Source organism: Mycteria americana, chromosome 16 (genome assembly GCF_035582795.1).
Source record: "Mycteria americana isolate JAX WOST 10 ecotype Jacksonville Zoo and Gardens chromosome 16, USCA_MyAme_1.0, whole genome shotgun sequence".
NCBI classification, from domain to species: Eukaryota; Metazoa; Chordata; class Aves; order Ciconiiformes; family Ciconiidae; genus Mycteria; species Mycteria americana.
The window spans coordinates 4,212,455-4,235,699 of NC_134380.1; the positions used below are offsets into that span (position 1 = coordinate 4,212,455).

Consider the following 23,245-nt stretch of genomic DNA (forward strand, 5'->3'; position numbering starts at 1 on the left):
TACACAAAACCCAAAGGCATACGGGCATCTCTTGATCACCAGCACAGAACCCATGGCACCAGGCAAAAACCATCATTTGGGCATATTCTGAACAGCTCGTGGTAAGACTGAAAAGTGGAAGCCATGGGAGACAAGCTCGACATGATTACCTCCTTCCTTCTGTGAACCTAGCAGGAGCTGTTCTCTCTCCACAAAAACTACATTGCCCAACACCTACCACTTTTCTACCAGCTTTCTTAATTAGAGACAGTAATCTTAATTAGAAACACTCTTAGCACCCCAACAGTGTTTGACTCACTACCTCCTCCTTCTGCTATAGGGCCAATGCAATTTAAAGATTTAACTGACAGTCCAGAATATTCTGCTACTGGTCTGATATTTCTCTGCAGTGTCATTTTGAATCTCATATTGAACTGTGTCCTCACCCCAATAACTGTTTTCATATATGTTACATCTTTGGCTATACCAAATAACAAAAAAGTTAGAAGCCAAATATCTTGAAATTAGGAATTCTGAAACTAGCAAGACAAGCTGTAATATAAGGATAGAAGGATACACTAAAATTATAATAAAGTCTTGAAGGTTTTGGCAGCATAACAGACTACCAAAAACTGTGATAAAGACACTGTTCATGCACAGAAGAATGAAATAGAGATTGCAAAGCTCAGAGGATTCAGATAGACATCTGAATGATATTTCTTTGTAATGTGACTTTTGGTATCTCTTTGGTACTTTTTTAGAAAGCCTATCAAATTAACAAAAAGAAAAAAATCTGAACATACTGTTAACACATATTGACAACTAATAATTAACACTGTTTCATATTAAAAAAAAAAAGAGAGAGCACAAGTTACAAATGAAAACAGGGATTCACCTCATTTAAAAAGAGCAATCACCTTGCATTTAGCCACATTTAGCAAGCTGAATGGCTCTGTTAAACAGCTTTGAAAGATGAGTAAAATAAACGTTAAGAGTTGATTGAGCCAAAAGGCTGAAACACTCAGCTTCTATCAGGCCAGGAAATGAGAAACAAAGTGTCCTTACTCCTTGTTTCCTGCCTGCTGAGTAACTCAAGAAAATATTTTTAAATATGAAAAATATAAAGCTCATCAGGTTTATAAGTATGACTTGATTTCCTTTAAAAATCTTACATCTGAAATTCTCACAGAAATACCTATCTGCAATATACATTGTAATAGACTAAAAGCTTAGTCAACAATTTTATCAGGTAAATGCATTCTCGTACCAAACAGGAAACACTGCTTTCTTACCGTTGTCTCTGTTAATCCACCAACAGACACTGAGAGACCCAAAAGCACATAGTATTGGTATGTTGGCAAACCCAAAAGCTGGGTGATTCGAGGGAAAGCTTCTGATGCGGCATTCCAGTTTAGAGTCTCTTTCTCTGACCTGGGGCAAGGGGAAGGAAAACAATAATCTCGTATGTGTGCACTGTCTTTCTTCTCCATACATTCCTATGACAGCTCCTCATCCTCAAGCAGCATATCAGTGAAGAAAGCCTCTGAATTACCTCAAAATCAAATTAATTATTGGTCTTTAAGCATATGGGGAAAACACACATCAAAACTTCAGCCACTGCCAGTAAAGTGAAGCAATCTTCAAGTCCTTGTTCTGATTCAGGTAAGGGTTCTGATCCACCATTTCCTTTCCACACGCACTCTTCTCTACACCAAGAAAACAAGTTCTCCGTCTTGCATTCCATTCCCAGTTCTCTCCCGCCAACAACTGATACAAAGACAGACTTATCCCAGGAAAGGCTGACACACATACACCCGACCACAGATCAATCAGCAGCCTAGCAGACAGAGCACTTTTTGAGTTACAGGAGGTTGAGATTCTGCTGCACAAACAGAATGGGGACACGAAGTTGGATCTTCCTCATCCCAATCAGGTATTATAATCACCATTCAGGAATGAGTTGCTCTCACTCTTACTTTAACTAGAAATCCCATCTTGGAAAACTACTGCAAATACAGCTTGGTTAAAATAATACAATTCATTAAAAATTACCATTATCATCAATCAGTGTTTTCCAGTCGGGGAAAAAAAAATTCAGGAAGGGGGACTGCCAATAAATTCCAGTTCTCACATTATGAAAGGCAAATGAGATTATAAACCAGACATTTCACAAACAGCAGGATTACCAAAACACAGTTCCAAGCAGATCTGTTTTAGCAATGGTCTCCCAACTATCTACTACTGACATGATCTCTACCATCCACCATGAAACTGGCTGACGGGTTCAGAAATTAATTGGGGTTGATCCAGAGAAAGACTTATGCAGCATGACCATATAAGACCTATCTCCTTCAGAAACTATGGTTTTAACATGCACTCATACTATAAGAAGTTTTATTTTATATGTTTATGCATATTCATAGTAAAGTTCCATGAAATTCCAACAAACAGCACCAAATATTCCTCAATACACATAGTAGGCATTTGGGCACAGAAATTACATCAGGTTGCTTGTGTTAGGTGTAACTGTGTGCATGCATCTTTTTATTTGCACTGGTTTAGGGTACCTTCTTCAATATATTACCTTGGAAATATCCTCTCTAGCTCTTCTCGATGAGGTATGTGTGGAACTGGAGGATGGTCAAAATGTAAAAGAGTAAGGAACACAGATCCTGCATGAGCTCGAAATTTATCTATTTTTTCAGCCGACTGTTGAGCCAGCCAGCACATAATCTGTTTGCAGCTATAAAGAAGAACACAATTAATCACATAATTTAAACAGTAGAATGTCTATTCAAATTTATATTGTTTCAATGATATCAAAGATACCCTGCTATGAAAGTAATCTGGTTTAACTCTTTGTAATGAACATACAAGGGATTTAAGACATCAACATGGTGACAAAATCTTTAAAGCTTTGTCGTCCATAGATCAATCAAAAAACGTCATGACATTAATATTACATAGTATTTGATATTTGCATACTGCCTTTCATCCAAAAAGATAGGAAGGTGCTTTATGGTTTGGAAGAACTGCTACATTTCAGATGGAAAAAGAGCAGGAACCTTGAGAAAAGCACATTTTCAAGTAGAAGATTGCACATGTAGCAGAGGACAAGGTCTATCCCAAATCTCATATATCCCAAATCAATCAGTTCTTCAACTCTGGCTAGTTTTTAACCATTTACTATTTTGCTGACATTCATAACTAAACTCTCACCTACAATATTATGTTCCACAAGGCCTGTTACACCTTCAGAAAGGACAACTAGTGATAGTAAAAGCAGCTACAATTCCTTCAGTTACAGCAAGACCCAGAATATTTACAAGATGTGATCCAACTGGCAGGAATGCTTTTCTAAGTTTGATGTGAATAATCTATGTCTGCAGTAGACCAATAGGAGGAAGCCTCTGGACAATGGGCACTGGTTGAGTAGTATATTCCTACAGAATCCAGTATTTTCCTTCAAAGTGTACTTCAAAGTTTAGGGGGTTAGGGGATTCAATTAACAAAGGATTCATGTGTATATTCAGCTAACCATTGGGCATGCTCTGTCCATAAACCAACACCATTTGTTTTAGAACTATTAGGAAAGTTTTGCTGCAGCTCCAGCTATGCTTAAAAATTGGTAAGGTTTTGTTTGGTTTTTTGGTTTTTTGGTTTTTTTTTTTTTTTTGCTATTGGGAGTATTGTATCATGAAATTAAAAATCAGAAGCTCAGTGTAAATTACATTTTTCTGTATTTCCTTACTAATAATTCTGCAAAGAAGACAGAAATGAATACAAACTCATCTCCACATTTTATCACATTCCAAATTAATGATGCGATGCTCTGGATAAGCAGGCAAGTTTGCTTTCTATTTAAGTGAACAATACTGGCAAGCTCCACAGAGGCGGCAAGTACAGACCAAATCTCACAGATGCACTGTATTTCAAAGGAGGGACTACCACTCAGTTTCTCTCAATAAGCTTAGTCTCTCTGAAGAACGGATACAATATTCTCAGCATTTGTATGGGTGTAAGCTTGATGCACTTCTATCGAAAGTTCTGTCACACCCAGTAAAGGAGTAAGTATACAATATGTAAGCAATGCTTTCTTGTATGGACTGGAATGTAGTTATAAGAGATAAGACAAAAATAGTACAAGTAGCATACATGTTGGCATTAATTAACTCTGCTTCATTCTGAACCAGCAGAAGCGTCACTTCCATTAAACTTGTCATAGCAGCTTCACGTACCCTGTTGAAACAGAGATATATTAGAGTAGTTACATCAGTATTTATTAGAGTAGTTACATCAGTATAGCAGTTAAGTTAGACACTGGCAAAAAATTCAAAATAATGAAAGCATTGACCACTGAGAGCACCTATCATATTTTTGGAAGGAAGAGGAGTGTGTACAGCTGTACCCCCAAGCCCCATTCTGTGAAGCCCACATTGCACTGAGAGTACAACAGTCATCCTAGTTTCCAGACAAGCCCCCTGCCTCACCGTCTTATTTTTTATTCCAGCAAGATGACATCAGGTTTATTCTTTATTTTAAGAAGGTTAAAATTGATAATGATTAGTAATATTTAGTGTGCAAGTAGATATATTTAAACCTAAGTGCTTTGTCTGCTTCAAATAATCTTCTAAAAAGGCCAACCCACATTTTGACATTAAGATATTTAAGCACTGTTAAAAGTGTCATATTCTTGTAAATTTTCAAGCTCAATATTTCCAACATTAAAAAAATTGTGACTCAGAATCACTTAAATCTCTATGCTAAATAATAATTAGTTTTATGAAAAAGATTAGCTAAAGTAACACTATGTTGTGCTTGAAGTGCATCTTATTTATATGGTGAAGATTTTCTGCCTTCAAAATGTCTAAATATAATATCAATATAAAAAAAGATGAAGAGTGTCATTTCAATTTTAAAAAAAATACACTTGTTTTAAACCACATGCCTTGTCAATACATGAGTTGTTAGAAGTAGTTTATTTCCTAAGACATGGGCAATACCATGGCAGATCCTCAATCAGTTATGTGATCCTGCTTAAGACCAGGACCAACACATTCATCACATTAGTCACTCATGGTAATATCATCCTTTCTTATTAATAATTTAAAAAAAAAAAAAAAAAAAAAGAAAAAATTGAAATATTTGAAAAGGTACACCTGCCTACTGTGAAAAGAAATACTCCTGTTTCTAATTTCCAAAACAAGTTGAAAACAGTTGCCTATGCAATCTACAACTGGGTGGGACATTTGGTATAATGGTAAAAAAGGTAAATTACATCATTTTTTCCTAAGTAGCTTAATACAAGTTTGGCAATCTTTCATCAAAGGATGTTTTCCTAGTTTTTCATATAGTATCTGACTATTAGATATTCATGTCTAACACCTGTAGACAGATTGGACAAGTCCCAGCAAACAATCTGTCAAAAGAAATGTAAAGTTTGCATATGGAAAGTAAAGTTGGTTAAACTTTCCCACGATTCCATTAAAGAAAGACAAAAATTACACACCAAAGACAAGGCCTCTCCAGAGAAATGGCAATTCTCCCCATATCTTTCCATCTTTGTCAATGGTTTAGAAAAAACAGAATGAAAAAACATTCATATTTGAGAGGCCACAAGAGTATTTAGCAGCCAACAGTTTGCTATGAGAAAGAATCCCCTTCCCCCTTTAATTTACATGTTTCTTGGCTTGATTTTGGCTGGCATTGCCAAAGAAGCTTTAAAAGAATCTGGTGCTCAAAACACATTTGAATTTTAATGGGTGTTGAGAATTTAATTTCTTCAGGATTTCTTTGAAAATTTCCACTTTGTAGAGTTTTGTTTTGTTTTTAAATTTAGACATAGACAGAAAGATAAACAATAGGTATGGGGAACTGAAGTAAGAGCTGTTAGATGTGGAAGTTAACCTCAATAACTAATTATACTTAACCAGGTTCTTATCTACTTCAGTATCTCACCTAATTTTGAAAGCAAAAAGCTTAGTATCTCTTCCCTTTCTCTGACTTCCCACCCTATATGGTTGCTCTCCCATTTTCTTTTAGCTACACCTGTGACACTCTTGTGTTACTACATTCTCTGAGCAAGAGACCCATTCACCTCCCTCTTGCTTCTTTGATGGCTGAGGAAGGAGGAGAGGGAAAGCGAAGCTCCTTCTTCCCTTGCACAAGCTGGAATGACCTGCTCTCCATCCTTACTAGTTTGCATCCTTGTTTCCTCTTCTAAGTTTGAGATGTCAAACACACCTACTTTTCTCTCATTTCTTGTCCTGTGTTATTATTTCCCTGTCGTATGACAATTTTAACAACCAGTACTGAAGGCTGAGGAGCTGGGCATCATTATACAAAACAAGAAAAATACAAACACACACATATTAACTCAGGCTGATAAGAGTAGTCTGGATTATTTGCCCTGTGTACTTTTCTAACATATTTGTAAATATTGTAGTGTAGTACCCTAAAGGAACAAGGCTAGCCAATTTAAGAAGTGCCCAATACCGACATGGCACAAAGTATCTTTCCTCTAGTTTGCGCTGTAGAACTTACACTTCACTTTCTGTTCAACGACAGAGTAGTTATAAATAACTATTGCAACTCACACTGGAACTGATGAGATCTCAGTGACTGATAATGACTCAGTAGAACACAAGCATTAAAGTTTGACAGCAGTATAAACTACACGATGATTGCTGGCAATGTAAAACTCTAGCATGATAAATATTGCACAAAAAAGCACAATTGCAACTCTTCTTCCTACATAAAGACATAGTTGGTTATAGGGTGTATTGTAGTTGCTTCCATTCCTCATGGTAATTACAAATGTACTTTACAGCACCTGCCCCTGCATTCAAGCTATCTAATAAGCAATCCTAAAGAGGAGAATGCCACTGTATTTAACTTTTTTCTTTTTTTAAAGCAAACCTGGGGCTACCAAATAGAGTAATGACACTAAAGTCAAGAGTGAGTAGGACAGAATTCTGAAACAGACATAACCAGAAATTTGAGCCTAAACAAAAAGTTCCCAAACTCACACAATGCATGCTTGGCATCATGTATTATTATACCGGATGTGAACAGGGATCAGCATGCTATGCATGGCTGCTGAAGCTGAACACAGCCAATGCTCCAGAACTGGACTGTTTTGCTTGCAGCAGGGAGGAGGGAGCAAGTGATTGAGACTGTTTTGGCCACAGAAAGAAGTATGAGGAGCAAGGAGGAGTGCACACCCTCCCCTGGAAGGTACAGCTAACTTCTGTCCCATTGTAGCCTTCTCAAGTCAGCAATTACCACCACAGGTCACAACCATCATCTGTGAGCCCTGCCAGCTTTGCTATAGCCACAACATATCTAGTTTGGAGCCTTTCATTTCAGTAGTCCTCTATCCTTCCTCACCTGTTGAGTCTCAGCTGCCAGTTACAATACAGTAGATGCCACTCAATTAAATTAAAAGGAAATTGTGTTTCATGTTCATGTACTACTGTTGAAAACATCCCTTCACAGAAGAGGACAGTGACTGAAAAAATGCTTAAAACAGTTATTTCATACAAACACTCTACAAGGATATGATTGAAACTAAACACGAAAGCCCTTCATGTGACTCAGCGCTGTTAGACAAGAGCTTCTTCAATAAACTGGGAAAATAAGGAAATCTTTCCAACCAACAAAATTATTTCATACTAGTACTTTTCAGGCACTCCCGCCCCTTCCTGTCTGGAAGGCAATAAAAACATAGCCAGATACTAGATCTGAACAGTCAACAGGTGGTTAATTTACAATCCTGGATACGCATCTCTGTACCCTGAGATGCTTCATATAGTTGCCAGACAGGTAGGTATTTTTGCACTAACTTTAATCTGGCTAATTTAGGCAGCAGGCAAAATGCGGCAGGCTGCATTTGAGTGTGCAAGGAGCCAGAGTTCACCGTTAGGTAGCTTTACATAGCAGTCCGTTCCACTGCATCTTCATAGCTACTCTCGTCCACACAAACTATACTGATGCCTTTTTTTTTTTTTTGTAAAGGAATTACACTTTCCTGTGTTGCAGCCATCTGACTTGAGTTTTGTAGAAGTGTTAGAAACCACCACTCACATGCAAAACTTGTCTTTGGAAGATTCAGTGTTTACTCAGAAAAAGAAAACGGAACATCAGAGAAACAGACTGACATACATCAAATACATATTACCACGCCATTACCATACCATACAAACAGTATTATCCGTATTGTTAAGCAGGGCTGATACTAAATGTATAGAACCATACCTAAAAGCAATGTATATCTGCATATTTTCAAATGAAAATTATGGATTAAGACAATAAAATTAAGAAGTCTTTGTCAAAACCAGCATTTTACTCAAAATCAAGTTCCAACAACTAACAGAGAACTAAAATTCATTCATCACATTCATTTACTTAGTCTATGGCTTCTTTATGCAAGGATTAAGTGTTACTGCTCTGAGCCTTCTATATAGCAGCAAAATTGTCATATATTTTAAATCCACAGATTCTGGATTTATTTCTGAATTCTGATAACTTAATACTTAATAAGTACTATTTCACACTGGGCATATTTGTGCTCATAAATATATGCAGACAAGTACCCTGACAAGAGGCCCCGTATGTTTCCTTTAGTACTCATTTGATCTCTATTTGATATTTCACATAGTTTTCTCACCCTGTAACTACTTTGTAGAATTCTACAGGATGAAACGAATAACACGAAATCTTCATTGCTGCTTTGTCTACCACATTCAAAGATTGCAGGAACTTCCGATCAGTAAGTGATGTTACATCCCCAATTACAGCTTCTTTAGAAATTAAACACAAACCCGAAGAAGGACATAAGCCTTTTATAGTGCTTTGGTTCATCAGTTTAGGAATTGCCTTTTCAGATTGCTGTTACTGAAGGAATACAGAACATTCAGATAAATGCAACATTATATACTGAATCTTCTTTATATATTAAGGGAACCATGAAGACTGAAGAATGTCACAAAAATATGGCTGCTACAGATTTAATGTTGTACATATTCTACAGACTTCACAAGAGTAGATATATTCCTACAGAGTTATGATTTAATTATTCTTGCAATCTCATAGCTGAAATCATTGAAACCCTAAACTTACAAAAGACTCAGTAATACCACAGCACAATTTATAAAGTTTTTATCCACCTCAAGTTAGTCACTAGCCTTGAAAATTTGTCACTAACACGTTATGCAACTGCTCCCTCTCCTGGCAAAAAATCCCCACAACACAAACGTACAATAGGAGAGTTAATACATTTACTTCTACTTGGTGATTTCAAAGAAACAGAAGTAATGTTTTAAATCTCTACTTTTTACAACTAAATGCATTCCTGATATTCACTAAAAGAAAATAATGTCATCCAAAAAACCAGAATAAGGCTGAACTTCAGTTTAAAACACAACGGTCCCCATCTTCCTAACTTCCGAAGCAAGGGACAAAAATTCTTGTCAGCCTTTCCTTTCACTTTCTACTTCTCTTCCCCCAGTGTATTTCTACCTATACTCAAATCTCCAAAATCTTGGAGCTATCTATTTCTAACAGAATTTGAAAAGACGTCAGTTTTTAATTAGACATCAAACATGACAGCTAAGTTTAAGTGTCAGTTTGTAAGGCATCTTACCATCCTCCAACATCTCCTCGGCTGTCTGTGGTGTAGTCAGTCACACCACTGAGTAGCGTAGCATAAATCTGAGTCACATTATCTTTGCAGACAAATTCGTCCTGGGATCCTTCTCCCTTTACACCTACTGTCTGGCAAACCCTTTAAAGAGAGAATATGGGGGAAATACCACACTTAGCAAGGAGAAACGTTAAGATCATAGCTTTGTTCGGTTGCTTAATAAAATTCCCTGGACATACAATATTCTAAACACCTATAACGTCTGCTACAAATATTATGAAGAATATTTCTGAGCCTACTGTATTCTGTTTGACCTGAGGATTTCTGATCAGTGTTCAGGTTTAAAGGAACACTGGCAAGGCAAAAAACTCAGCAGATAAGCAGACTGTTTTTACGTCTATAATACTACAAAAGGGAACATGCTTAAAATACCTGTCAGTTTCTGAACTCTCCTTAAAATGAAGTAAGTGAGAAGAGCAAAGGACTAATATAATGTGCATTGAATTTGATATCAACAAGCTTCTTTACATTGAAGGCATGGTTAAAAAGAGAAAGAGGGTTTTTTTTGCATTGTAACAGTTTAAGGGTATATGTACTATGATACTATTAACGCTAACTACGCTGTGGCATGTCCACACAGAAAATATTCCTTTAGAGAAAAAGTACAATTTCTTTAAACCAATTCAATCTTCTTACTAAGAAAGTGGAAAACACATATATTCTTCCTCCTCACTAAAGCTCACTAAAATGCAGCCCATGAGAAAGGCGAACTTTAAAATATACTCTAGCTATTCAGTTGATTGATTTAAAAAACCCACACCACCATTAGAGTTGTACTCCACCTTCAGGTGTGTGATAATCCTCTGAATCAAAGATATACTGAATAATGGAGATGCACACAGTCCCACACTAAAATGCATACATCATAATGTAACTGATTTCAAGAACCATGCTATAAGAGAAAGCAGAAGAAACAGGAGAAAACTTCTAGAGAAAGAATTAAAATTCAACAAAACTAAAGGTGATTAACATACTTTGCAATTGCTATTAGGGCATCTCTTCGGGATTCTGCAAAGCTCACATCTGCAGGGGAAATCAAGGTAACTTTTTTCAAACCTTCCAAAACCTGAAAAAAAAAAAAAATTGAGATATTTAAATCCAATGCATTATTTATGATAAACATTAAATTTAGATATCGTATTAAAATGAGCTCAATCACATAGGAGAGAACCAAGCAGTCAACAGTGCTTGGTTTCTCATCATGACCTGTCTGCATGCCTCACTCTTCCCTTTGGACAAATGTTCCATAGCAAAAGGATAATTCAATCTCTGGCTTTTCCATTAACACTACTAAAGCAGGACTAAACTTTAATTATTAGAATCTATGGCAAGCTCAATTCATGATGATTTTCTGGAGTTACTGTACATTACAATCCAAACCCCTTTCACAAAGACCTTTAATTACAATCATTATTATTTATTTGATTATGATCATAGGCTTCATTCAAAATACTGTGTGTCCTCTTCTCATTACAATGATCATGTTTTCTCACCTGTTGGAGCCTGCCCTTTAGCAGAAATCTTGGAAGGGCCCCAAGAGCTCGTGAAAAGCCACAACGAATCATTTCCTCTGTGTTTTGTAGTTCTGAAACGTACTGGGTCACCAGCTCATCTAGAAAAAATACAATTGCAGAGTGAAAAGCAACTACTACATCATTATCATTACATATTTGGCTAACAAGAAAAAAAAACAGGAAAAGATCCCCCAAACAGAGCAGCTACAAAATTTTATAATTCCTTAAGCTAAATTAGAGAATACCTTTAATTTCCTACAGAAAAAATAATAAAAATTTTAAGATGTTCACTGTTAAGTGAATGAATTCTTATTTTCTATAGATGAAGTAAGACTTTTAGACAGACTAATCCTAGTAATTCAGAGAGAGAAAAGACAAAGGTCTCAGTTTTAAGAAGTTATAATTTCTTCAAAATCCAAAGAATAAGTCTAAGCATGAATTTAAACGTAAACACAGGGGAACAAGTTCTCTTATATTTACAGGTCATCATTTTCCATAATTAGACAAGTACTCTGTGTTAGGAAAGAAATGTCTCTGGATTCAGGAAGGTCAGTTATTCAACAGTTTTCCCCAAAAAAAGTCTTAATTGGGCTCAGGATTTAAACACACGCATGGATCATACCTAAGCAAGAAGATCACATCATGTCACTTTTCATATAGAGAAAAAAAATAAAGTTGGGGTTTTTGCAGGAGAAAGCTCAAAAAGAAGCGACCACTTTGAAGCAGGGATGCTGTGCTCAGATTCTGTGTATTGTTACATGACAACACGGACAATGGCTCTACAAATGGTAGCACAGAGAAAAGGAACAAGAATAAACTGAAATGGGCATGAAAAAAGGAGGCTTAACAATGAAGTGAAGTGATACGGGAAGAAAATGAGGATGAATGAAAAAAAAGAAAAAAGAAAAAAGTCAGGAATCTGTCTACATATTTCTACTGTAGTCTTTATCATAGACTTAACAGACAATACTTCCTGTACCAGACTTTTCAGCTACTATACTAAACTCTTCTGTAAAATGCAGAGAAAAACAAGGTACTCCAGAAAAGCTTCTAAGAATGACCAAGATAGCTGCAATAAAGACAAGTCTGGTTCAAAAAGGAGAAAGGTGGTCTTATTAAATCATTTTACTGAATATGCACTTCTTAATCCTCAAAGAAAAAGAATCAGAGATCCTAGGAAGATTACGTAATTGTGCCATTGCTTACTGTCATCTAAGACTTAAATGATTGAGCAATATTTGCTAGAGGAAGAAAGAAGTTACCATAAGAACCTATACATTAATCATAACTCATGACTGACTTTTTTTTTTTTTTTTTTTTTGTAAATCCCTATGCAATCGGCAGGCCTCAACTAGTTCCTCGCATCAGGGAACTAGTTCCCTGTCCAGAGGTTAGCAATACCTTCATGTAAGGACATCTATTATTTAAAAATTTCCAAACCACTGGAGTGTAAGATAGTCTTGAGGCCATAGGAAGATGCAATGCTTGCTTAGACAGCAAGATGATCTTAGACAGTAAGACTATGACAGTCTTCCCTTTGATTGATGTAAATTTAAGATTGACATTTTAGCCAAATGACATAAAATTAAGACATGACAACTAGCAAACAAGGAGCTCTTTACTTATAACTACTTAGTAATTATGCTAGCAAGGGTAATGCAAATGTTAATATTCTTCTAAGAGTCTTCAGCTTCATAAAACAACATGGCCTATGAAGTGTCTACAACATTAATTCAACACAACACATGCTGAAAGAATATTAAAAGAGAAAGTCATCAAAACCAAACCAGAACACATTAAGACAGAAGAAATAAAACAAAGAAAGGGTGAAAACAAACAGAGGCAAAAGAAGTGATTCAATAAAACTTCAGTCTTATAGGGACAGATTCAGAATGCCGAATCACTACAGTATCTTTGATTTGTGTTTTCATTTTAATCTGTCAAGTCATAGTGAAACAGAAGTTAAATTTTACCAAAACCTTTTTTTTCCTAATCCCCTTAATCATGTTTAGACCTGCTTTAACTGACTTATCTAAGGCACCTGCATTGTCATTGAATGTCTTCTGCACTGTAGCTTCCGCACCTACGTGCACACATCAGACATTATGGGGAGGTTTTTAGTAGTGGATTTCAATTCCACAATATACAGATTTTAATGGTCGTGAAATATATAGCTTTTACTGGCATAGAGATGAAAATACACATTTTTTTTTTCTTTTAAAATATGCTTGCGTGTATAATGGCACTTTTGTTACCATGTGTGGACGAGGCTTTAGAGTGGTACAAGGCCAAATAAAAGCATAATCAAGACATAGCTGACTAGAGATGCTTTAAAACAGAAAAATTTCCAACTCACAATTCTATTCTCTAAATCATTCCAGAAAGCCTGATGAAAAATTTTGCCTGTATCTACAATTCTCACTCTAATTATGTCCCTAGACCATCATGGCTACATCGCCATGATTCCTTCAAGCACAAGCCAGACGAAAAGTTAACCTAGAATCCAGGAAAAAACAATTAAGCTTCACAGGCATCTAAAAGAGTACAGCATCAGAACAGCTGCAGCCATCTATTGCATGTTCTTCCCGTAGATCCTCTCTCTTGATTTTGACATCTGGCTGAGTTTTCCGGTCCACTTTTACAGAAGCTTAAAACTTCATCCTTACATAAAATGTGACCTATTAACCTTTCAACTCATTTTTAGCTTGCTTTCTTTGATTCAGCATTGTCTCCTCCTGCCCAAAGCATTCTGTTCTTACAAAACATTACCCTTTCCCGAGGTTGTTTTTTTTTTTAATCTGCCTTGATACTGTATCACATCTTCCCATGCTGCCAACAAAAAAAAAAAATCAACAAAAAATATCAGTGGCAACCTGCATGAAGGAAAGGGCTATTTTTGGATTTTTTTTTTTTTTTTTTTTAAATATAGAGATTTAGCAATATAGAAAAGATTTAAAAATCAAGATAGGCTGCTTTTATATATCAACCATAACTTCTTTGGGACGTGGACTGCATGTTACTGTATATGTAATAGGTATCAGGTTCATTCTGGGAACTACTGTAATAGAAATAAATAATAAGGTATTCTGTTACCTGATTTAGGAATGACTTAGTAATGGCAAAAAATAGGAAAATAAATCATTATTTTGTTAAGTATATGCCATTTCACTGTCATATTTAGAAAAACAAGAACATAAATGTTGTTATTCTTAAAATATCTATCTACACAATCCAGCAATCTGTCTTTGATGGACACAATACAATTTGATACTTGAAAGAAAGGAAGGTCCAAGAAAACCAGTATAAAAAATGATGTTGATTCATATGCCCCTAACAAAAGTTCAAGCCTACTCCTGTACTACTGATCCAAATAGATGAGGTTTCATATGCACACTTACAAGAACTCTGGGTGTCCTTGCTATCCTTCTCTTCTCATCCCTAACCAATTCTTCTTCCTTAAGTCAGCCACAATCTCTGGCATACAGTTTATCAAAATATGATGTGAAAATGTCTCACTTCATTAAAATATAGGATTTGCCACAAACACATATTCTTTGCTTCTTTGTTTTACAGTATGGAATAAAAAAGCAATCTGTTTTTCCTAATATTCATTATTATGGTACCTTGTATTCACCTCCAGTCTAAAACAAGCAAAACCTCTGAGACATTTCCTAGATTTTCAGTTGGTTTTATCATTCTTTCGTGAAGCATTTTAAGGTCCTTTAAAATTAGTGATGCTCCTCCCCATTCTATCCAATACCTCCAAAGTGCAAGTTAGGTCCAGCCCAGTATTTTCTGCCTCTACTGTAAACATGAGTCATTACCCTGTAGAGCTGGATCAGCTTCTCCCTTTTCATTGATGTAATATTCATTACACAGCGCAGCCAGTGCAGAGACTGCAGACTCCTGTAACAAAGGCAAAACTGTGAACTTGATACATTTACTAAGGTCATACTTTATGATAACTGTGCTTAGAATTAAAAGGTTAAGGAAAAAGAGAGTGGATTTTTTTTTAAATAATTCCCTTCAGGTACCAACATTTACTTTCTTTTTATTTCTTCCAAATACTGGTTTAAGAACAGGTGAATAGGAAACCTATGTAAGAAAAAACCAGATTCTACTCTTACTCCTTCATAAGTACCAGTAAGCTAAATCAATATTTAAGACATTAATAGTAATGTATCAACTGTATTTTCAGTTCAGTTGAAAGACCTCCAGGATGACACAGTATTACAAAATACAGAAGTCATTATTTCATCTTCAATATATTGATGCCAGATTGATAAGAAAAAAAAAACATATTTCCCCAAAAGCTATAGAAAGGAAACACTGAAAAAAAAAAAAAAAAAAAATGGACTGAAGGTTACAAACAAAAAAACCCAAAATATCCAGTATTGCAATCTTAGTGTCTCAATCTTAACTGGTTTAGAAAAGGATCAAAGGTTATGTATTATGCCTGAATCTCCTAATCTTTTGAGTGGTTTCAGTCACCAATAGAGAACACAGAACTAATACAGCTGCTATTTCAAAAAGCACGTAACAAGTTTTATCATAAAATGCATGGTTGAATTATACTTATCAGCTAATAATATAATGCTGACCAAAATTATAATAAATTTGAGAGCATACAAAAACTATGCACTGTTCACTCCATATTAATAGCAACAATCCTTACTAATACTCATGTTCTCCAGGTACAAGAAATCTTAAATGATAACACAGGAATCCTGTACAGCTTATTAATTCTACCCTCAAAGACACCTCAGACTTGTTCTCTATGCAAAATCAAGGACTTGAAAGAAAACCAGTATTCATCTAAATAATATTCTAACTACCATAGGCATTATAGTAGCAAAATATACAGAATTATCTAATTGCTGTAGATCATAGAATCACAGAGTAGTTTGGGTTGGAAGGGACCTTGAACGGTCATCTAGTCCAACCCCTCTGCAATGAGCAGAGACATCTTTGACTAGACCAGATTGCTCAGATCCTTCACTTCCTAAAGAGAATGGTTTTCACCTTAAATGCATGAAGTTACATTGGAAGAATACACTGTATGTCAGAAAAAAAAAAAAAAAAAGATTACTTTTCAGTGTCTTAAGCATTGCCCTTAAAATTATTTCTCTCTAAAATATATATAGAAATCAAGTGAGAATTGACATTTATAAACATACTTCACTCAACATTGATTAATGTTAACCAAGCAAGTCAAAATTCTCTAAAGTCTATAATTAATTCTTCTAAGCTTGGTTTAGAAGTTCCAGTTATAAGACATACAAACTCTTTGAACAAATTGCTAATGCCAAAAGAACATTCCAAGAATTCAAATTTCATCTTTTAATTTTCTTCAGTGATTTGGATACATTCTAGTCTACTCTGTCTTCCAAGGAAGACTAAGAGATGAGCTACCAGATACTTGCAATGGCTTTTTACCTTATTTTTAGAAACTAACAACATGAACACAATGTGGTATATTCAAATTGTCTCTGTGATGGCTGTAAGCTTTAACAGGGCAGACAAAAATTGTCTTTATCATTTGCTAGAGCCTTTAAGAGTGCAAGATTAAAAACTGTCATGGTATTACTCAGGAAAATTAAGGCAAATAACTGGAGGTGTTGAGATCATGTACATAAAATAGCATAAAACGTATCCATGAATGGTTTTAATATTCAGAATTAGAGTAGCCTGAGAGCACAGTAAAAGGATTTGCAACAGAGTTTAATAGAAAATTTAAGCATGTTGTCCTGGATAACTCTGGTTGATCACACCAATGCTCTCACTGTTAACAAACACACCCTCAGTACATCAGGCCTGAGGACATCATCCAGAAATTCTTTTTAATTCTCACGAAAGTTCTCTGAAACTACCAAACCCAAAATATCTTGTACATATTACAAGTACACCAAAATAGAAGCAAAATATCATATCAATGTAACCATGTAGGCGACAACAAGTAGCTTCAAGCAACCATCAGCGAGTACTCACCACCAGGCCACTGTCAATGCCAGCACCTGTCAGTGACTTTGTCCAAATGTACGTACAAGGACAACCCTTGTGACAGCTGTTCAAGTATTAATCAAAAAGGTCCCTTTGAATTTTGAGGAATTTAATTTTTTTTTAAAAAATAACCCTTCTTACCAATCTAAGAAACAAACATTCAAGAACCAGTTAGATTCCATGGAAAACAATCCACCAACAGAAAGCAAAAATATTTCTAATTCTGTATTTAATGTGACCACATGAAGAAGGAGGAACTATTGTACCTTTATATGCTGTCGTGCAGCGCTTGAAACAAGAGGGAGACTTCTTAGACAGTCATTTATTAACCACTGCCAGCCACCTGAAATAGTAAGCACCATAATTGGTATTGAATTTTTTTACTTTCTGAAGTTCAACCTTCTCTGCTTTATTTTTTACAAAGACCAGCAATTATACATGTTGACTTATTTCCTTGGTTTTCCAAAATAAACAAGGTTGTGATGTTCAATTAGTATAGCTATTCTGGTTTGTTTTAGAATGTACATAGCGCAAACACTGTGTCTGGTAATGCTGAAAACTTGACAGGAAAAAAAAAAAATATTAGTAAACAGCTACAAACCAAATCTTCAAATAACATCACCATCTGTTGCAGTATTTGTGTATCTTTCTGATTTTTTTTTTTATTTGTTAGGCCACCCAACCTTGCTAATCTTGCTTCTTTGAAAAACATCATTTGTTAACACTTTAGCTTAATGCATAAATACTAAGATAATGGAAGGTTATTTAAAATATGACATACCGATTATTGGATCTCCTCCAAATGGCATTTTTGATTGTGACAACTTTTCAATTAAAGTGCAGACTGTAAGAAAATAAATTTGATAACTGGATAAATACCAAAAAATGAGAAATTGCAGAAATTTTGAAGATACAACCACACCAGGTTACATTAGCATTAATTTTCAATTGAAGAAAATTTGCAATTAGAAGTCTAAAATATGTGAAATTAGAAACTGAAAGGAAATTACACCTGTGATTCTTACATACAAAAAAACCTATTATGCAGTAACTGTTCTCTGACATGAGTTAGTCCCATTACTCATGCAAGTCCATTGTTCGGTGGTATGTTTTTTCCCCCTCTACCATTTCAGGTGCATATGTACATATTGGCCACCTTTCTGTTTCTATACCAGTCTGTGAATGGCTATGTAGGCATCGTTGAGAGCAAACCAACTTGGACAAGGATAATACTACAGCCACTAAAAAACTATTCAAGTATATATGAAAGGTTTTCTTGCTTCTTATTATCATGTTTTTGGCCTTTCAAGGAGTGGCACCTGTCCACTGCACAGAGCTAGGAGCTATAAAACTGGATGCACCTTTATTTCCTTTGATACTCAAAATATGAGAAAATGTCATTTTAATAATTAAGTCCTTATTATTTTAAATCTATAAAGTTAAATGAGTTCTAAACTTACAAAACCACTTTCAGAATAGTATGGTTTTTTAGTGTTTCAAGACTGTTTTGAGGGATAGAGATTAACACAGTAAACACTGCAAACTTTTACAATAGATTGACTGCATTGCTCAAATGAAAACTCAGCACTTAGGGAATACAATATCTTTCACCTCCTGGTGATCAGTTCAAATAAAACAGATTGGTATACATCCATACTCACTATCTGACTGCTTTAGAGTTAGTGGAGGGTTGGTGGAGAGAAGGGAGAGGACAGAACAAGCTACTATGTAATGCCACCTTTTTGTTTTCCTCTCCTCCCACAACTTAATCTTTGAATCTTACTCCAGGCTCTGTACACAGTTAATCTTCTTCTTCATTTATAATCAACTTACTGGGCTCCAAATCTACTCTTGAACTCAAGTCTTCACTATGGTAATGTCACACAATCAGGCTCCCTGTGCTCAAACTCCATTCAATATTGTATGTCAGCTTCTTTGTTCTAATATTTATTCACAGACAAGGTTAAGCATAATGTGACTAAACCCAAGTCTCTTAGGGTTCCTCCTTAGTTCTCTACGTTTCTTTTATGCTCTATTGTGGTTGAGACCATCATCTTCATTAGACATGCAGGCAATTTGTGGAATATTTTCCATTCTTCTCTTATTCCACCTACACAGTTGTATCATGCCAAAATACTGTCGTTTGTGCTTCTCCAATACTATGAAATACTCAGCTGCTTAAAAGCTAAAATATATTAAAAAACCCTATCTATTCTTTCAGCCTGCATTATCATGTCACAAGACTCTAAACTCACTGAAAGACTACAGAAATCCCCTTGCCCCCTTCACACCTTCTATTTGATCACCCTCCCATCTTGGTACTGAAAATCCTGTAAGTTTGGATGGCTTCACATCTTCAAAGCCGGAATCTGCTATGTAGCACTTCCTTCATTCAACCCATGAGGAGGAAACTCAAGTTGGCATCATTTCCTTATCCACCCAGGCTACCTGGATGGATACTTTTTCCTGCAATGCCCCTCCTTTTTACAGTGGTTCTGTATATAACAATCTTCAAAATCCATGTGAACAACCCATCGTCTTTTCTGTGACACCACCCTTTCCACAAACTCTTGCTTATATGGTCTTTATTCTTCACTTTTGCACACATACATATCATGATAAAATTGTTAGTTACATGAAGACATCTGCCTTAATGGACAGATCGCATCTTTTCTGGAGAGGAATCTGAGTAAATCAATGAAGGAAGCCAGCTCAACCCTGAAGAAAGTTCACTGTGTGCAACAACGGAAGGAGAACATCCGTGACATCAAACTAAGAACTATCTCCAACTCTTATACAAACAGGGTTATTCACAATTGTGCTGGCAACCAATGTTCTGGTGTACCTGTCTTCTGATTGGCCTCCAAACTTTGTGTTTTTTTAATTACTGTGCATACTTATTTATGCATTCAACACAACATATGCAAAACAAACTGGAAAAAAGTAAACAGAAGAATTCATTACTGCACATTTTCTGCTTTCACACCACAGCTGTGATACTCACCAGCTGGTCTCATCAGTTCTCCACCTAAACCCCTGCAAAGCAGAAACAGAGCCTTCAGAGAACAACCTATCATAAGCAATCCGAGTGCATTGCCTAGTGAGAAAAAAAAAACCTCAAAACCATTTCAGAATGAAAGCAGATGACAAAATACCTGTAGTTTTGTATTTGACCAACTCTGAAATACTTCTTTTTAAATCAACTGTTGTCTTGACTTCAGTATGATTTATACAAAACCTTCCTGAATATTTAACTTTCTTCTTGCAAAAATGCAGTCCCAGTCTTTCTACTTTTTAATGTGAATAATAAAGACTGTCAAGTTCATTCTGCTTTTCTTTCACTTGCTTCAGAAGCATTCCAAACCTGTGGGACTTGCCACAGGACTTTTCAGTCATACAGCCTCTATGAGCTTCTGACTTCCACAGCTGAAAAACAATTACATGCAATTTTTTAACAAAATCTTCGTCTCTGGAACATTAAATGGAAACTTCACTTACCAGTTCCCATTTTCACAAATGTTAACTGGTTTAACTTTCCTAGTGAAGTTTCTCACGCTTCTCTCTTCACTCTCCCTTTCCTTCCCTGCCAAAGCCCCCTCCCAGGTGATTTTGAATTCATCACCACAAGCAAGGGGGTAAAAACTTCCAACACATCAGAAAAGAGAGAGAAACAAATGGCTCAAGATGCTTCAGACCCTCCTGAAGTAAGTGTGTGTTACATAAGGATGGTCTCACCAGCTCAGACTTCAAGCTTATCCAGCCCAGTTATCCTGTCTGAACATTAGCCTGGCCACTGACAGCACTAGGAGGAGAAAGTCCAAACTGGGAAGAAAGTGGGGAGAGGGAGAAGTGTCCTGGAAGTGGCAGGGCCTGTTTCCATTCTTCGACCTCTCACGTCTCTGGGAAGAGAGCCATCTCCTCACCCTGCTGAGCAATGTCTGCTGGTTACATGGATGTCCCCAAGGTGCCATGAGCACTGCTTGGGGTGTTCTGCTCAGTGTCATCATCCTCTGTGGCTTAATTTTTCCATTTTATGAACCTTTGACCCCTGCCCTTCCTTTGGATACTTCCTCCCTTGGCTCCTTATTCTTGTCTCCCTTCACTTCTGCTGGAATATTTCCTCCCTGAGGTGTGCCAAGCCCTTAATCACCTGTTTGTATGGCCATGCTCTGGCAGAAACTCCCAGCAAGGGGGAGGAACAACAAAGGCTTTTTTGTTTATTTGCTTGGGTTTTTTTTTTTTTAAACCTTTTCTTCCCTCCTCTCCCCGTCCCTCCCCACAATAAAATTAGTAGCTATGCTCAGAAGGCAAACTTAGCAACCCTAACAACTCTTAGAACTTTGTTCTCCAATTTATCCTTTTATATGAGCTTCAAAAGCCTAAACATTTTAAACAAGTTTTTCCATTCCATACAAGTAGGTGCCTCCTGTAACATGCGCTGGGTTTTTGACTGCTCAACATTTTCATTGGTTTTTCAGGTAATGCAGAGATGCCAACTCCACAACATTCTCATTTGCCATAGATCAGCACTTCCTTTAATTGAGAAACTTTTGCTTTTGACAATCAATATATTAAGCTCAATGTAATAATCCACAGCTCAGTTTATCATCATAGGAAACAAGCACAGATTCCACATCCCCATGTTGATAAGGTCTTTGTATTATCTACCCCACCTTCCTGCCATGTCTGCTCTCCAGCTTCTAAAAAATTTAAATTAGAAAACAAAGAAGTGATGCAAGGAGTTGAGACAGCAGCAAAAACAGAAGAGTGATGTGGCAAGGCTTGCTTCCTCTTCAACGTTTCTTTTCCCTTCATTTTGTCCTCACCCATTCCTTGCCTTTTGTCTGTTGTCTTACTGCAAATGAGTATAAAATAATGATCTTGTAAATTTGTTTGGTGTGCAACAGAGTCTGCTGATGCAAGGGTTCAGATACAGCCTTCTGTTCAAACTACAAAGTAAGAACTGAGTCATAAAGGCTGCTCTTCTCCACTTCTTCACGCTGCCAATAAGGAAGTCAGGCCATTTAAAGCTACTCTTATGTTAATAATTTGACAGCTATCCCTTCCTTTGGCATTACATCAACTCAATTTAATTTCAGAGTTTAGAGCTTCACTGAGGATTGTTGTCCCTGTGCAAGAATGAAGAATGGTGACAGTGATTTGCATAGTAAGATTTCCACGTAACGCAGAAACTATAATCAAATCTATCTTTGAAGGCACTGCGATACCATGCGTTCTTCTCTGCAAAACTTTTCAAGTTATTTCTTGCCTAGACATCACAGTATGCCCATCAATATATCTAAATTTTTTCCCCTTTCCACAGCTCATACATATTTCAATTTTAAGAACTGAGAATTCTATCATAATCCTAGATCTTTCCTCAGTCAGTGTTTAGTTTGTCAGACATGATGCGCATCTTTCTATTAACTTTATCTTGCTCTATGGTATTTCACTAAATTAAAAAGATACGGATCTACCTAATTCAGAGTATCTGAATTTTGCTGTACAGTCAGTATTCTCTCTTTTTTCTTCCAAATACACATCCACAAATTGCATCACATTATTAGATGTACCTGTTTCAAGGTTTAATTATTAATTCAATTTGTAAATTGACTGATGCAGTGCCCAGGTTCCATAAGCTCCTAAGCATTCCTTCCTATGTGCAGTTCCACAGCAATGCTTCTCTCCTAGAAATGTCTTAGGATGAGTCACAATTTATTTGTGGAAAATATAATAAAAATGTATAATCCCTTGTAGAACCAATGAATTAAGATTACTGACCTAAGAATGCTGGTATCTATTTTACAATTATGTAGGCCTGAATCAGAGCCAATGACAGTGCTGTTTTCAGTGCATACAGAAGTTCAAGGTACTTTTGTGGATTTTTTTTTTTTTTAATTATTTAAAACCTGCTTTTGTGAGAAGTTCAGAATTCATCTTTAAGATTATAAAAATAACCATAACTGAAGCTGTTTAGAATTGAGTAGCATCTACGTTTTCATAAACATTTAAATCTGAAGTTAAAACTACTGGAATAGCTGCAGAGATT

The 23,245-nt window shown here is 36.1% G+C and overlaps 1 protein-coding gene across 2 annotated transcripts in view; it reads right to left on the bottom strand.

Annotated features, from left to right (window-relative positions):
* The window catches only part of TBCD (tubulin folding cofactor D), a 133,753-nt gene that overhangs the window by 22,406 nt on the left and 88,102 nt on the right, over positions 1 to 23,245 (bottom strand). For both annotated transcript variants that reach the window (XM_075518530.1, XM_075518531.1), the window contains exons 24-33: positions 20,201 to 20,232; positions 17,978 to 18,040; positions 17,463 to 17,539; positions 15,021 to 15,102; positions 11,176 to 11,294; positions 10,657 to 10,748; positions 9,623 to 9,763; positions 4,135 to 4,218; positions 2,564 to 2,722; positions 1,272 to 1,410 (exon numbers count right to left, since the gene is read on the bottom strand). In XM_075518530.1, coding sequence (XP_075374645.1) covers positions 1,272 to 1,410; positions 2,564 to 2,722; positions 4,135 to 4,218; positions 9,623 to 9,763; positions 10,657 to 10,748; positions 11,176 to 11,294; positions 15,021 to 15,102; positions 17,463 to 17,539; positions 17,978 to 18,040; positions 20,201 to 20,232 — 988 coding nt within the window. The remainder of the gene's footprint in view (positions 1 to 1,271; positions 1,411 to 2,563; positions 2,723 to 4,134; positions 4,219 to 9,622; positions 9,764 to 10,656; positions 10,749 to 11,175; positions 11,295 to 15,020; positions 15,103 to 17,462; positions 17,540 to 17,977; positions 18,041 to 20,200; positions 20,233 to 23,245) is intronic.